Source organism: Apostichopus japonicus, chromosome 3 (assembly GCF_037975245.1).
Source record: "Apostichopus japonicus isolate 1M-3 chromosome 3, ASM3797524v1, whole genome shotgun sequence".
Lineage (NCBI taxonomy): Eukaryota > Metazoa > Echinodermata > Holothuroidea > Aspidochirotida > Stichopodidae > Apostichopus > Apostichopus japonicus.
The window spans coordinates 11,904,701-11,921,898 of NC_092563.1; the positions used below are offsets into that span (position 1 = coordinate 11,904,701).

A 17,198-nucleotide genomic window follows, 5' to 3' on the forward strand; every position below is an offset into this window, starting at 1 on the left:
GAGTGGCTCTGCTCGATAAGCCTTTCAGGTTTTTAGATCACTTCCTTTCTCTTTATACTCAATTTCATATCTGTAAACGTTTGTATGACATACAATGTACCGTATATTGAGAAAAAACAAATAAATGAAATGAAATGAAATTTAATATATAAACACACTGAAAGTATCACAGGCTGAGGTAAGCACTTGAAATCTATATGTATGCTATTATCATCAAAACACTGTACAGTCTGAGTTACATGTTAGAGGATATAAGTTAGATTCTAGATAGAAGGAGATTTTCTTTCTGACAGAAAAAAATAGTGCTCATCTAAATTGCTTGACACTGAAAGAAAAGTCATAGCAGAAGAATGGCGAATACTTTGCTTAAAGTAGCTATTATTCAACTAGCATTGTCGGTGGCAGTATCATTTGCTGTTGATCCTGGCATGGTTTCGAGAGTCACACCCCGTGGATTTGACTTCTGTAAGTTATGAATCTATTCTTAATTATTTTATATATTTCATATATTTGCACAAAGGCACACGGACTTTAAGGTGAAGTTCAGTTTATAAACAGACATATATATGTGAAGAAAAAGTCGATCCAAACTAATAACTCACATTAATTTGATTTTTAGCAAAACGACTTTGAAATATATCGAGTGAAACCGTCGTGACCGCCAATTTGAAGAGCGGCCATTTTGTCAAATTGTATGACGTATAATCCCCGAAACAGTTGTTTGGAGTTAAGTGGAACATATGTATGTTACAGTCAAGAAACCTGATAATTGATTTTTAGCCATTTTCTGCTTGGCAACATGTAGGGAAAATGCATCAAACCACATGCTATGTAGAGAATGATGAGTATACAAGTTTAAAATAGGAGAGATTTAGGTGGCTAGGGTCGGGGTGAAAGGTCGACTGAGGAGTCAGATTGGCCTAACCTTGTGCGAAAAGTGTGTCGCGACTCCTCGTACAATGTAAGTCAAATTACGTTCAAACTTGGAGAGTATGCGCCTATACATGTAAACTGGTGCTGCAGGATTGATGACGTCATGGGTCAAAGATCATATTGTCACTGGTCAAAAAATCAAAAAATTGTTGTTTTTAGCCATTACCTGCTTGTCCGTATGTTGGAAAGAGTCATTAAATCACGAAATATGTAGAGAATAATTGGGCATATCTTTAAATAGTACTTATTTGTTGTTATTAAGAATCGAGGTCAAAGGTCAATGTAGATCAGAGGTCAAATTGTGCGGAGGAGAATAGATCTGCAACTCCATGGATTGCCCTCTTGTGTTCAAATTTTTATTTGACCATACTCAATTTCAGTTAAGTTATGTAGCACCTACGTAGGTAGTGGTTTTTTTTTACAATTATTCAATTCAACATGATCATATTTGTTCTGCTAGTGAAAGTAAATGACATAGTTGCATAACTGTCAGTTTCTGCTATGAGTATATATGTAGAGTATATATCTGCTACAGGCATACATCCGTGTACTGAGTTGTTTAATATTTTGAAATTATTTAGATGATGTAATGTCACTTGATCTGAGTCGTTTTTTCATTTCCTTGTCAATTAGCTGTTAGTACACTTAAAGTGAATCAGTGCGTTTCGAAAAAGGAAATACTTTATACTGCTCATTTTCAAAAAGATTTAAGCTGCATATCTGAAAATCCATGAAAAATAAGGTGACACCGAGCTAACCATTTAATACATTAAAAAATAAATGGTCGAAAATATATTTTAAAAAAAATCCGCTAAAGACAGATTTCATTCATATATTCTGTTACACGATGCCTCTTGGTATAAACAAGGCAATGAGAGAGCGCACTGTTATGCATAATTAGTAACAAGGAAGCTCTCCTTGCTCGAAGAACAGCTGATCGTCGATGAGACTAGCAGACTAGTCACAACATTAAAATAAGTGCAAATCCTAGCCTATGGTCACACATAATACTACACTTGGTATGACAGACCTTCTATCATCTTCATAATCTCTCTCTGACTAGGCCTAAAAGCATAACTTAATTAGAACTAAGTCTCCGACTAGCCCTAATATGATACTAGGACATAGGCTTCTACAATACTAGAACAAGCAATCCCTACTGCCAGTAACAGTTAGCTCACGTTCTTATTGCCGTTCGATGATATAACTTTCCATAAGGTGACCAGACGTACCTGGTTTTCGGAGACAGTCCCCGATTCCAATATTTCGTCCCAGGTTAACAAGGGTCCCCGAATATGTCCCAGATTTTACAAGAAGGCCCTGAAATTTTAAATGCTACATTTTATTCACAACAGAATTAAAGTCTGCATCTACCTTACTGTCCGTTATACTTTCATTACACGTCGTTAATAAAACATAGATGTAAACAAATACCTTGCACAGGCAATCATATAAATCTAAACAAGAACTACTATAATGTAGGGGAGGCCTATTGTACTATATACATACGCGGATTATACGTTTTAAGAATATGACCATATAGCCACCCTTCAAATTGACAGTGACGACTGTTTTACTTGAAACATTATGGACTCGTCTCAAGTGAAATCAAAAATAATATTGTATACTAGTTTGTAATTGGCAATGGCCCACCACAGATAAATGTCATGTTTTACCGTGAACCTCCCCTTTAGGTCCACCTAAACTAAATTATATTTATCCCAGCAGTAAGTTCTCTTATATTTAACACAGTGGCAGCAGCTGGTCGCAGGAAGGCGGAGGAGATGGCTAGAGGTCATCGTATTCCTGCTCAGTCAGGAAGCTCAGGACTTGTCAGCTATCACGTCTCGGGGTATGAATAAACTGCATTTAACATGAGCTAATTACTTAGCTATTTCAAATTCCTATCTGTAATGCACTGTTGTCCATTGACAATTTGTGCAAAAAATAGTTGTTACTTTGCTGGCCGCCACACACCCTTTTCTGGCCTTGAACTGAATGTGGTGGATTATTGTCCAGTGGGGTCAAATATCTGAGGATAACACAATAACAAGGACCATTTAGGTGTGGGGTATGTGTGAGGGGGAGATGTGCGTATTTGTGTTACAAGTTATCATTCATTTTTTTGGATGGGATTATTTCGCATGATATCAAACCGGCCCAAAGCGATTGAACAAATATATTGGCCTAGCGGTAAGATTACTTTTAACAGTTTTTTCGTGTAAAGTATTGATACTGGTTGTCGCAAACTCCGACAGAGCATATTGCGGGTTTCGATGATTTCTTATGATGTTGTGCATTAGTTGATTACTAAATAACTAATATTTGAGATTTGCAACATTGCCTACTTAATTTATTCGTTTCTAGTGTGTTGGGGCCGTGATATGTTTCGTTGTCTGGAATGTCTTGTAATAACTTGAGCCACGAAATGCAGCTTTAGGTAATGTGCATAATACTATATTAAACGTGTGACCTACCGATCCTGCATTAGTTGATTCTACCTATAACAGTACTCAGCATAAGATGTGTATACATACTCTCTATTACACACATGAATTTATAACAGTACTCAGCATAAGATGTGTACATACTCTCTATTACACACATGAATTTATAACAGTACTCAGCATAAGATGTGTACATACTCTCTATTACACACATGAATTTATAACAGTACTCAGCATAAGATGTGTACATACTCTCTATTACACACATGAATTTATAACAGTACTCAGCATATGATGTGTACATACTCTCTATTACACACATGAATTTATAACAGTACTCAGCATATGATGTGTACATACTCTCTATTACACACATGAATTTATAACAGTACTCAGCATAAGAATGTACATACTCTCTATTACACACATGAATTTATAACAGTACTCAGCATAAGATGTGTACATACTCTCTATTACACACATGAATTTATAACAGTACTCAGCATAAGATGTGTACATACTCTCTATTACACACATGAATTTATAACAGTACTCAGCATAAGATGTGTACATACTCTCTATTACACACATGAATTTATAACAGTACTCAGCATATGATGTGTACATACTCTCTATTACACACATGAATTTATAACAGTACTCAACATAACATGTGTACATACTCTCTATTACACACATGAATTTATAACAGTACTCAGCATAGGATGTGTACACATACTCTCTATTACACACATGAATTTATAACAGTACTCAGCATAGGATGTGTACATGCTCTCTATTACACACATGAATTTATAACAGTACTCAGCATAAGATGTGTACATACTCTCTATTACACACATGAATTTATAACAGTACTCAGCATATGATGTGTACATACTCTTTATTACACATATGAATTTATAACAGTACTCAACATAAGATGTGTACATACTCTCTATTACACACATGAATTTATAACAGTACTCAGCATAAGATGTGTACATACTCTCTATTACACACATGAATTTATAACAGTACTCAACATAAGATGTGTACATACTCTCTATTACACACATGAATTTATAACAGTACTCAGCATATGATGTGTACATACTCTCTATTACACACATGAATTTATAACAGTACTCAACATAACATGTGTACATACTCTCTATTACACACATGAATTTATAACAGTACTCAGCATAGGATGTGTACACATACTCTCTATTACACACATGAATTTATAACAGTACTCAGCATAGGATGTGTACATGCTCTCTATTACACACATGAATTTATAACAGTACTCAGCATAAGATGTGTACATACTCTCTATTACACACATGAATTTATAACAGTACTCAGCATATGATGTGTACATACTCTTTATTACACATATGAATTTATAACAGTACTCAACATAAGATGTGTACATACTCTCTATTACACACATGAATTTATAACAGTACTCAGCATAAGATGTGTACATACTCTCTATTACACACATGAATTTATAACAGTACTCAGCATAAGATGTGTACATACTCTCTATTATACACATGAATTTATAACAGTACTCAGCATAAGATGTGTATATACTCTCTATTACACACATGAATTTATAACAGTACTCAGCATAAGATGTGTACATACTCTCTATTACACACATGAATTTATAACAGTACTCAGCATAAGATGTGTATATACTCTCTATTACACACATGAATTTATAACAGTACTCAGCATAGGATGTGTACATACTCTCTATTACACACATGAATTTATAACAGTACTCAGCAAAGGATGTGTACATACTCTCTATTACTCAGCATATGATGTTTACATACTCTCTTTTACACACATGGCATTATAACAGTACTCGGCATACGACGTGTATACTCTATTATACTGCATATGATGTGTATACATACTTGCTATTACACTGCACATGAATTCATATTACTTTTCTCCTTGTCAGCATGAGAATTACCAGCTTCCTGATGGGGCGATTACTCTTTGTCACTAACAATGACGGACTTTGGATTTACATCAAACGCTTGCAATTATCAATTTATGGATATTTTCACTACAGCGTTAGTTTGTAAGTGAATATATTTTTCTATTTCGTTATTATTATTGTTATTAACAAAGAAGCTGTGAGCATGGGATAGTTGCTTCAATGGGTGACCGTTCTATAACCTCTACCAGTTAGCTAGAGGGGTATTTACATAGTTAAATGGTTAGTCAATTTAACACAGGACACTGATATCGAGAGAATCACATCAAACTACCACCATCATATAATGATTGTTGTTTATTATCAGTTCTAAATCTTTAATCTCGGTGAAGAAGATGATATTTTTTCCCCCAGATATAGTGCTGATGGGTCGTTTGATGCCACCGTTGGTGATATGTCAATGTCGTTCTTCATTCGGGTTGGTGAGTGCGTTTTCATTCCATTTAAAAACCCTTCCAAACAGGGAACATGTTTAATGGCCGTATTTATGAAAATAATACTCATTAATGTATTTATATGATTTTAGTTTGAGGATTCTCTGTTATATATCATATCAATGTATGGTTTCAATGTTTTACCTTTTATGCAACACATGACTGTATTATAGTCATATGCAAGGCACCCTGAACCTCAGCTATTAATGATATATAAGCTACTATCCCATAACCTACCTTTGGGCGTAAAACCAGTTGACACTATCTGCACAATTATGCTTAAAATATTTAGTTCATAATCTTGTTCCATCGTCAGTATAATAACTGTATTGTGACAACTAAACACGGAATGTTATAACACACCATGACAATGCAGACACATCGCCTCTCTATACTTAAGCTCTAAAGAATGCCAAATGAATCTGTTAAGTGTGAGGGCCACAACATGTGTGCAATTCCTATAAATAATTAGTAATAAATAACTGGTTTGTATTGAAATGAATATTCTGAGTTATGCAAACTGCCTGCTGGTGTACTGATATGAGTTATATACGCTGAATGCTTTTTACTACAATAAAACAAATTATATAGCAGATATCTTAAACCTTAAGAAAGCTACAACTATACAAATGATTTGTATACGAAACGGTTGATGTTGTCGATGTTATCCTTGTCTCTGAAGGCGCAGATACGAGAGGACGACCTCATATCATCAGTTTCCCTGGTAGTTGTAACTTCGATGCTCACGATGTTTCTGTTGATCTACACGGACAGTGGGGGTAAGGACTATATATCACAATGATATCAGTAATAATAGAAATTTATACATTGATCACGATTAGCTTACATGGGAATGACAGTAATACATAAATATATATATATATATATATATATATATATATATATATATATATATATATATGTATATATAGGCCTATATGAATCACACTTAGAAAACAATATAATATCCCGTAGATTTTCAGTTTTGTAGCACGTATAACCAAAAGTACAACATTTCTTAATTAACAAGGCAGTACTTTCTGAAACTGTACTGCAAAAAATTGTCTTATATTAACTGATGTTCATTTGAACTTTCATTCAGCTGGATAAGTGACAAGGCAGCAACCTATTTACAAGGTTATCTGAACGACGAGGTACGTCACCATGACCACCATATAAAACGTTACAATGTTACGAAATTGGACATCACAAAACGATTTTGAGTATTTCATGTTGTGCTAACCTGAGAACGTAGCTGTTCACACGGGCTCTGATAACAGTGTTTGTATATTTTCTCCAAACTGAAATGCAAATCACGCTATCATGACTGTAACGGTAGAGAACTTCCACAGTTTTAATGATTACAGGAATGTTTTGGAAGAAGATTTTAAAACGTAAACAGTTTTCAGCACAAAATATAAAAAATGCCGAGACGAAGCATTATAGAGAAGGAATATAGCATTAAAAGAATTAAATGCGCAACTTATTGTGTTATTTTGTAATGATCAATAGCACAATAAATAAATGGTGAAAATATATTTATCATGTACGATATATATTTAAGATATTCAACTGTAAGGCTCTCGAAGAGTCTAAATTCATCATCTACAACGAATCATTGTGCAAAAGTAAACATACAAACGTTCATCCCAAAGGGCCATGTTCATCACAGTTATCTGATGATCAAATATCGTACCTTTTTGCCAGAAATCTCTAGTGTTTCAGTAAGATATTCCTCATTTAAAGTTAATCCATTTTCTTCTGTACAGGGCTGCTTACAAATTTCTAACGCCATAGATAACATGAATAACCAACAGCTGAGGAGTCTAACAAGTAAGCAAATAGTTTTCGAGATCAAAATAATTATGCTATGTATTTGACGTGGAATAAACAGGAATCTCACTCAACATGTTGTTCCAAATCATATGCTTGAAATAAGTCTGACCCATGGAGTTATTAAATCTCTTTGACTTAATCAAGTTTTCGTACTAAACATGAAAGTAAGACCTGTTAGTTCCACGTCATCTTTGGTTGGTTCAAATTGTTGGTTGGTTCAAGAATCATCTCTATATAACCACACAGGGCTCATTTTTTACTCTAAGGAAGAATCCATCTGACAGAGTGTTAAAAAATTAATAAAACCGAGTAATTTCGTTAAGAGATAAACATGCATTAATATATGTAATTTACGTTCTAACTTACAGAACGTTAGCTCCTATATATACACACACACATCAATGTATTCCATTACATTTTGCAAAACTGCAAACCACTGGTGAGTCGTCGGAATGTAAAAAAACAAAACATAAGCCCTAAATTCCTAGTATGTTACATCAATCATGTTCTGTTTTTGTTATAGTGCTTGAAGAAATCTATGACGGACTAGAGCTAGATTATTCTTTTGTCAGTAACCCGAGGATGCAAATGTCCAGCTTTGATATCAAACATAAGGTAAATAGTTGAAAGTAATTCTTCCCAAACGTTTTCCCTTCTGTACCAATAGTGACAGTGCAGGGTGCATCAGTTAATTGCAAATTCTCTACAGATAGGTTTGTGTTGTAACTTTCTTTCATATTCATTCAAGGCAGTTAGTTTAACATCACTAGATGTATGTAAGTTTGTATTTTAAATCCTCCTGCAAGCAGGATCTCGCGAAGAAGCCTCATTGGCTTATCAAAGCCGCAAGCTGACCGAAGTCAGTCTCTTAGATTCATATTTAACGTCCATGATTATGAATTGTCAATTGTCAACAACTCTATATTACTGGACGACATACATTACTCGGGACGAGTCGAACTCGGGACCATATGATCGATAGGCACCGGCGTTAACCACTGAGCTAACTCTTCCTAATGTACTCGATGTAGTCGATCTTACAACCATATAGTGCGGAGACTCCGATTGCGGGGGTTGTTAAGCTGTCAATCCAATGCACGCACTTTTATGTTCCACGAATTGAATTCAGAGCCTTGTTTTTGCACACCCGTTTGTAAATTTTCGTCATTTATGTTTTGATATTGCTGGGAAATGTGTAGGCCATTCGTCTACACTTTAAGCATCTTCTTCCAATAAACTATTTAAATATAATTCCACATTCGCCCTACTAAATATGTGCATCAGAGATATCTCGTCTTTTTGTGTCAACCTCAATAATCTAATTGATTCCCAGGGAGAGGTGTACGCCATTGATCAACACTCTGAGGCTCCTGGTCCAATAGCAAGCATACCTGTTGATTCTGATCAGACCAGTATGTTTTACGTGTGGATCACCGACTACCTCGTTAATAGTGCAGGCTATGTACTACACAGTTACGGATACCTGGAACGGAATGTTACGGAGAATGATGTAAGAGATTTACTAATGTGGTTTATTAAGTAACTCATATACGTAAACACAGATATAGTGAATCGCATTCATTCAGTAACGTGTAGGTGAACATGCATTGATTATGTATATATATATATATATATATATATATATATATATATATATATATATATATATATATATATATATTCATACACACACAAATACACTACATTAAAAAATGCTTACCTTAAGAACCTGTAAGATTACTATTCCAACCATTGATATGGTATAAAGTTCCCTATCGACAGTCTCTATCAACCAAAACTAACATAAAGTAAACATAAATTAACACAAATTAACATAAAAAGTCGAACAAGTTAACCAATTCTGACGCTATTTGGCAACGTAAAAGGTTTAAAGAGGAAGATTGACGTCATAACTTCTTTGTTATCTTACTCAGCTCACTTAATTAGGTGAGGCTTAATCGGATCGACGAGAACGATTAAGCTTATTGCTTGTTTTTAGCTTTCATTTTAGATTTAGTACGGCTTGTATCTCCATTTAATAATAATTCTACGGTAAGTTTATAAACTTTCGAAAATTGAGTTGGTGACGATGCTTTCTGGAAATACTTAATTCCATGCAATCTTCTTCTGATGCCGAACATAGGTGATGTATTTTTGTAGAACTTGTTCTAGAATCGTTATTTATTTATAATTACAACAAGATTTCTATACTTTTTGGTTGAAACAGATTCATACAGGGACCAAATTCAGTCTTAACACTTCCGGGTTTCCTCTTTCTGTTGTTTTCCCTCAGGTATGTTGTTTACATTTACTTATATATAGTTAACGTAGAAAAGACTATATATGCTATTTTTATCTCCGTTCAATCCTAGATGACTGGAATTATCAATTGGCTATACTGAGTTGCAAAGGTATACTTTATCTCGTATTTGAACTCGCACATCGTTATACTTGTGTCGAAATTCTCTTAATGGTACCCTTATCCCACCCACCCTTCCTGCCCTACCCTGGTGGAAATTCCAGTTGAACTTTGCCCAAAATTGGCCCAAATTTGAACTAGGTTGAAATGGGTGAACTGGGGTTCCCAACTGGTTCAACTATGTTTTACTGGGTCCAACTGGTTCAACTATGTTTTACTGGGTCCAACTGGTTAAAGTTCAGCTATGTTTTATGGGTCCAACTGGTTCAACTATGTTTACTGGGTCCAACTGGTTCAACTATGTTTTACTGGGTTCAACTATGTTTTACTAGGTCAACTATGTTTTAATGGGTTCAACTATGTTTTACTGGGTCAACAATGTTTTACTGGGTTCAACTGGGTCAACTATGTTTTGCTAGGTTAAACTGGGTGAACTTATTTTACTGCTTATATTTTTAAATAGTTTGAACTGGGATTCTCAACTGGTGTTATCTACACTTATATAACACCACACTATAAGAAGTTTTCATTTTTTAACAGTAGATCTATACTGTATGTAAGGGTGTTAGCCACTGAAAATAATGTTTGTTCTTGATCAGAGAACTCTGGGTTTGGTGTGATGACCTAACACGAAATTCTGTTAATGGTACTCTCATCCCACCCACCCTTCCTGCCCTTCATGATAATACATTAATGTTATGCATCCTAACAAACAAACCATGAACCTAGCTATACGAGGTCTCACTGAGATACTAAAGAATCTCCTTGACATTACTTGCCTCGTGAACAAATTCATATTACTCCGTACTGCTGCATTTTCTTGAGCTACAGATCCGCAAAATGTTTCCAGATATGATGACACAGTTTCATGTCAATAGTACAGAACAACCAGTTTTTAGAACCACCACCGAGAAAATGACAATCATTATTTGTGGAGACGTTAGTGCCTACGTCATGCAAGAAGACGACACACTTGCGTACCTGTTCACTTTGGGGGCAGTAAGTATATGTTACTCGAGCAACTGAAACTGAACATGTGTTCAAACACCAATCGCGCTAGAAACATTTTGCTTAGTTATAGCCTAAGTGATTTCGATCCTTTCAACTATATCGGCTGTTCAATAAACACACGTTTAATCAGAATACAAAACGCACACATTTACTTTTGATGTAAGAAACTAAAACTAATTTATCAAATCGGGTGTAATTAACAGCTTCGCTTCCTTGTTACAAATCGGAAACGTGGGAGCTACATAGTTGAGATAAGACTAAGTGATCTTTATTGCATGAAATGATATCAATCCGATGCACTAAAATATAGACCTGGTTAGATTAAATCAGAATATACGTCATATGTTATCAAAAGGTGTTAGATAGCTGGCAAACACCTATTGCGTGTTCTTTACACAGCGATTAACGACAAGCTTCAACGTCGCCATGAAAGGACAGAACGTAACCTGGAGGTCAAAGGTCGACAGGTAAATAATAATTATTTTGATTTAGACGGATCATGCATGGTAGTATGCATTAGATACAGTAACTGATATAGATAAATATCTTACATTGAAGTGAAATTGGAATTTCTAATAAGGTGGAAATATTAAATATTATATATATAGCACCTTTCTTTGACCACTGATGATATATCTTTCAGAGACTGACACCTGTGAGATCACCTCCCTGTTCCCGCAGGGTGTAATAATGGACTACATTAGAAGAATTTCATCTTATTCAATATTTTTGCAAATTAAAATAAAAAGCAGAAAGTTGAAAAACTCTTTTTTTGTTTCTGCTGTTCCTTTTTTTTTTTAGTTTTAAGCTTGAGCTACTGGAGACAGCCATCGGTGACTTGAATGTGAGTATGGTCCTGATATATACAAATATATAAATATTAATCTTTAAATATGCTCGAAGCCAGCAAGGTCCACCTAGTAAATATTAATCTTTAAAGATACTCGAAGTCAGCAAGGTCCACCTAGTAAATAATAATCTTTAATGATACTTGAAGCCAGCAAGGTCCACTTAGTAAATAATATTCTTTATACATAGTCCATTAGTCTCCATTAGTCATACTAATCCTCACTATTTACCAAAGTAAAGATACAATTCAATTGGCTGACGTCATCGTCAGAGTGCTTGTGTCTGTTGTGGAATGAGGATTAGAAAGTGATTGAATGTTGATGTCGACACCAGAGGTAAGTGTATTATAAACTCAATACTGGGTTATTATCATTACAAGGAATTACACGAAACAGTGTTTCATATTGATAAATGCAGTTGTAACATAAACTGATACTTGTTCGTGCATGACGGAAGACAAACTTATTCCTAGCTCATTTATTTCTAATTTACAGATTGACATGATCAAGAGGTTGTTACCTACGGTGATGAACACTTTCATCAACAGTAAGTGTTTCAGTTTGAGATAACAAAACGAGTATGTTTGATCAAACAACAACATTTACATAACTTTGACAAGTCGCGCCGATGTAAACAGTCACACTCGAGTATTCCAATTTGCTATTTTTTTCAGGTTTCCCCTCGTTAGGCTGTTTATGCTCCCAACGTAAAGATTGTGCAAGAAATGTTGCTGTTCGTTGTTTCTCAGAAAAGACGTAGATGCGTTCTTCATCTTATTCTTTGTAATGCAGGGAAATGGAAAGGAACAAAGTTTACATGGGCTTCATTTATACCAAAAAACTAATGTATTCTCTTTACTTTTTGCCCTTCCCATGGCAGTTTCTCTCGAACCAATCAATATTGAGCTTCAGAATGCAGTATTCATTCCCTCCGTTTCACACTACAAAATTTTGACTGGTGTCCTCTCGGAAATATAGAGATATAATGAATTACGAGAAATGACATACCAAACTTAAAAACGAGAAATTTATTGTAGCAGACGCCTTATCAGGATTCAAAAGTCCCAAACTATTTGGCGTTACTTTTAACTCCTGGTTTCCTGAATTGGAGCTTTGTGTGTTTGTACTGTATTCATCAGATAAGCCTGTAAAATGAGGCTTTTAGAAATGTGATAGTTGAATGTTAACCTCCTCGTCCTTATTCTCTCTCTCTAAGTTGTTGTCTAAGAGTATAACAAGATTGTCAGTGACAGTGTCAATGAGTGACAGTGTCAATGACGCTTAGAAGCAGAACTCGAATTCATACATATTTTTTCTTATAATGTTAACCCTATCATATGAATGTGATATACCACATATGAAACCTATTGTATTTTCAGAAATGGGTGCAGTCGGTAGAAATCTTCCATCATTTCAAGGTTATTACCCGACGGCCACCAACATCACACTGGGCGAGGTATGATATAGATTTATACACTGATAATTTGTGATAATTTTCACAAATTTAAGCGCAAAAAATACATAATTATAAGATATGAATTCAATTTCATTGTAATGTATTTGAAGGTCCCCTCAGGGGGGGGGTGTTATAGGGGGATATCCCCGGAGGTATATCATTTGAGATATTTCTGTTCGTTTATTTTATAATAGTATTTCTTGTGTTTTCACACACAGGGCTTCTTGAAAATTGGAACAGACATACAACAGCTACATACTCCCTTTGAAGATCTTCTCAGGGCGATATTTTTTAATGAATAATTTGGTAACAATTTCAAATGATGGTAAGGTGGAGTTATACTCAATATGTAAATGTATGTACTTCAAGGATAAAATGTTTTGATTTTCTTATTGGCGTCTTATTGTTTTCCCTTTGTAAATTCCATTCTGATATTCTTCATTAAGTGCTTACAGCAAGATTACAATGGATCGATCTACGATACCCCTTGAAATGGTTTACCAAACAGAGACTAATGAGAGTGCCACGTATAGTTAAATGATTTTATCTCAATTTTCAACACTAGATCGTCTATACTCTTTTCCATGTTTAACATTAGTCATGTAAAACGCAAATACGAACATTTAAAAGTTTTCAAGTTTTACTTCTTTACTTCTTAAATCTTGATCAGCATCATGATTTGAATTATCAGTAGATCTTAATATTGTAACTAATATGCTCTTAATATTATTGTAATATCGAGGTAACACAGACAGGTTGTTTGTTTTTCGTATTATGGTTTATGTAAATATGTTAAGTACATTGACAGTTTATGACGTCATATGCTGTATTTGTTATTATCATAAAGTGATGACATTTCTTACGTAATTTATTAGACAATAACCAGTCCCACGTGACTCATATCTGAAGTATATCAATCTGATTTGAACGTGCTCAGAATAAAGCATGTGGTTATGTGATTGCCTGTATATGTTTTGTTTTTAAAATGTGCCGATACAGTTTTTAACATTAATGCAAATATTTGACTGATAATACGTTGTTCATGTGTGTGGCATGTAGATAAACAGTACTAACATGCTCTTCCAGAAAAGTTCCTTCTATGTGGAGTGTTAGATCAGTGGTTAACGTCGGTGCCTTCAAATCAAGGTCCCCGGTTCGAGTCACTCCAAGATTAATGTATGTCGTCCAGTTACAGAGTTGTTGACAAATGACAATTCATAATCATGGATGTTAAATATGAATCTATGAGACTGACTTCCGTCAGCTTGCGGCTTTGATAAGCCAATGAGGCTTCTTCGCAAGTTCCTGCTTGCAGGAGGATCTTAAGTACATATTACATACTTACATATGTATTGGTTGATAGTGCTGTCCATTAAGAGAAGCCGAGCACAAGAAAGCTGATACTGAGTTTCGTACATTCCTCATTCCAAGAAATGAAGCAAAATTATTGCGTACAACCTTCATAAAAAATGTAAAGTAAACGACATATCCATGAGGGATTGTGTAACACAGAAAGACATTGCCGTTTAATGTAACGTATCCTTATGTTAGGTAGTTCGGGGTAATAAATTAAGCACACAGTAAGTTATTCCATGCTTCACTTCGTTTATTACTTCAGACTCCTCAAACCACCGCTTCCTTTTACTTCTCCGAAAACATCCAGCCTTCCTTTCCAACCTCCACTCTATTGTTACACAACACTGTCACATCTATCCTAAAACCCACCCTTGGCTTCTCACTTTCCTTTTCGCCGTTCATGCCTCAGCTCCTCACCTCACAAAGGCCACAACCCAACTATCTTAAACCCTTCTACCCTCTTCTGCTCATCTCTAGCTTTCCTTTAATCCTCTTAACAAGTCTTTACATGTCTTAGCAAGCCCAGCTTGTTATTCCCTTTAAGCTATCCCTGGGACATTCTTAAGCAGCTAATGTAACCTAGCACAGCTTTCTGCTCCCTACTTGCAGACTTCACAACACCTTATACTTACGAAAAATGTATTACAACTGCTTACATATTCCATATAACTATTAGCTGAAATTTGTTTTGGCATAAATGATAGTCTTCTTTCGACATCGATGTTACTATAAAGTCACTTTAGTCGAAACGCAAGTTCCTGCGATGTTGACAAAAGAACGTCATGGAAACAATCAATACAGTGTAATTAACACCAGGGAGAAGCTAGTTGGTATATCAGTGCCACACACACCTCCACCCACCCCGACCCAACCCCACCCCGCCCTTCTATCATTTGGGTCAGAGAGCAATGTGACGAACTCGAGCCGACGTTTGACAGTCCAGTACTGAATTGAGAATGAAATCGGCTTCTTGTGACTCACTCATATAACAAAGCTAGTCGTAAAACAACAGACTTATATTCGTTCATATCAGGCGATATCTCTTAGCACTGAAACATTAATTGCACCAACAGATCGATTGAAACCTAAGGATTACTACGAAATACCTTATGATATGAAATGCAAATTTAACATGTCTATATACTTATTACAGTTATTAGCAGTACATCGTTTGATGTTAATCCTTCTCCACATACAACCACTATTTTCGTTTTCAATCTGACTGAATGCAAAGGCAAAAAAAGAAAAAGAAAACAAAAATGTGGCATAAGATAAACTTCCATCTACTGAGAAATTTGACTATTAACTAGATATTCCAGATGAATCACTTTTGAAGGATACATCAACAAGAAGATTATAGTAGGAAAGGTAAGATTTCGAAGGACATATGTCATGATAATGGCATCATAGATCACCTAAACTAAGATCCGATTCATGGAGTAAATCAGGATTCAGGTTATTGAAATAGGTTATAAAGTTCAATCAGCCAAATATCCACTTAGGGACAAGATGGGGCTTCCAACTAACAGTGTGGAATCCTCTTCAGTCATTTGCAGAAAAATGTTTGATTGTCTGCTACTGGGATATCCCTTTAACATGCAAAGTGCAACCTAACTAGATATGGCAGTGACACATTACAGATGACAAGTACAGAGAGAGCTCAGTTTACTGCATGACGACGTTTAATAATTAAAGTCGAAGAATGGCGAATTTTCATCCGATTACTGTTAAATTTAATTCAAATAGTAGTGTTGATAGGAGTTATCTTAGCGGTTAATCTTGGCATGGTATGGCGAATCATTTTCAAAGCTATAGGTTTGATCTTGAGCAACCATGATCTGCTTATCCTCTTTGCATAAGATTTTGCTACTTCGTACGCATTTTGCATGACATATTGGAAATTCATCAAATAGCTGTTTACAAATCTAAACGATTGCAATATTTTGGAAAAGGTATAACCAAGAGATTGCGTGAGAGAACAGTACCCTTCCCCAACCACCGACCCAAAAATGCTCAATGCAAGCAGTTATTCTGTGTCAACTATTTGTAATACGTAGTATTAGTCATCGTAATACATCCTTCATCCCTGGACACTCTAATGTACCGTACTTAACTATGTCATATATTTCAAACTATGAAGTGTTTTATAGTAATACATACTAGTATCTTGTATACTGGAAGCGGCTTTTGAGAAGTATAATTTATATGTTCATGAATCCTTTCAGATTCACCGCATTTTGCTACAAATTGTTGAAACGATGACTTTCTGAGCGTAATTCATCATTTTGTGGCAAAATGTTAAATTGGTGAGATAAATAAGTGATCAATTTATCATTTGGTGATTTTTTTTTTTAAATTGATGATATTTGATAAATATTTTTTTCATTTTGCACTAAAATGTAGAGTTTCTCATTTACTATATTCAATTCATTTTG

General features: G+C 35.0%; 1 protein-coding gene across 1 annotated transcript; it reads left to right on the forward strand.

Annotated features, from left to right (window-relative positions):
- Window positions 1–168: 168 nt before the first annotated feature.
- On the forward strand, window positions 169–14,366 carry LOC139963205 (bactericidal permeability-increasing protein-like). Its single transcript, XM_071963777.1, has 16 exons — window positions 169–465; window positions 2,686–2,785; window positions 5,365–5,487; window positions 5,758–5,825; window positions 6,520–6,616; window positions 6,940–6,991; window positions 7,607–7,670; window positions 8,197–8,288; window positions 9,007–9,183; window positions 9,901–9,966; window positions 10,924–11,091; window positions 11,503–11,570; window positions 11,905–11,947; window positions 12,447–12,498; window positions 13,331–13,407; window positions 13,626–14,366. Exons 1-16 carry the CDS (start codon window positions 351–353, stop codon window positions 13,707–13,709), a joined length of 1,446 nt encoding a protein of 481 aa, XP_071819878.1. The 5' UTR covers window positions 169–350; the 3' UTR covers window positions 13,710–14,366.
- The last annotated feature ends 2,832 nt before the right edge of the window (window positions 14,367–17,198 follow it).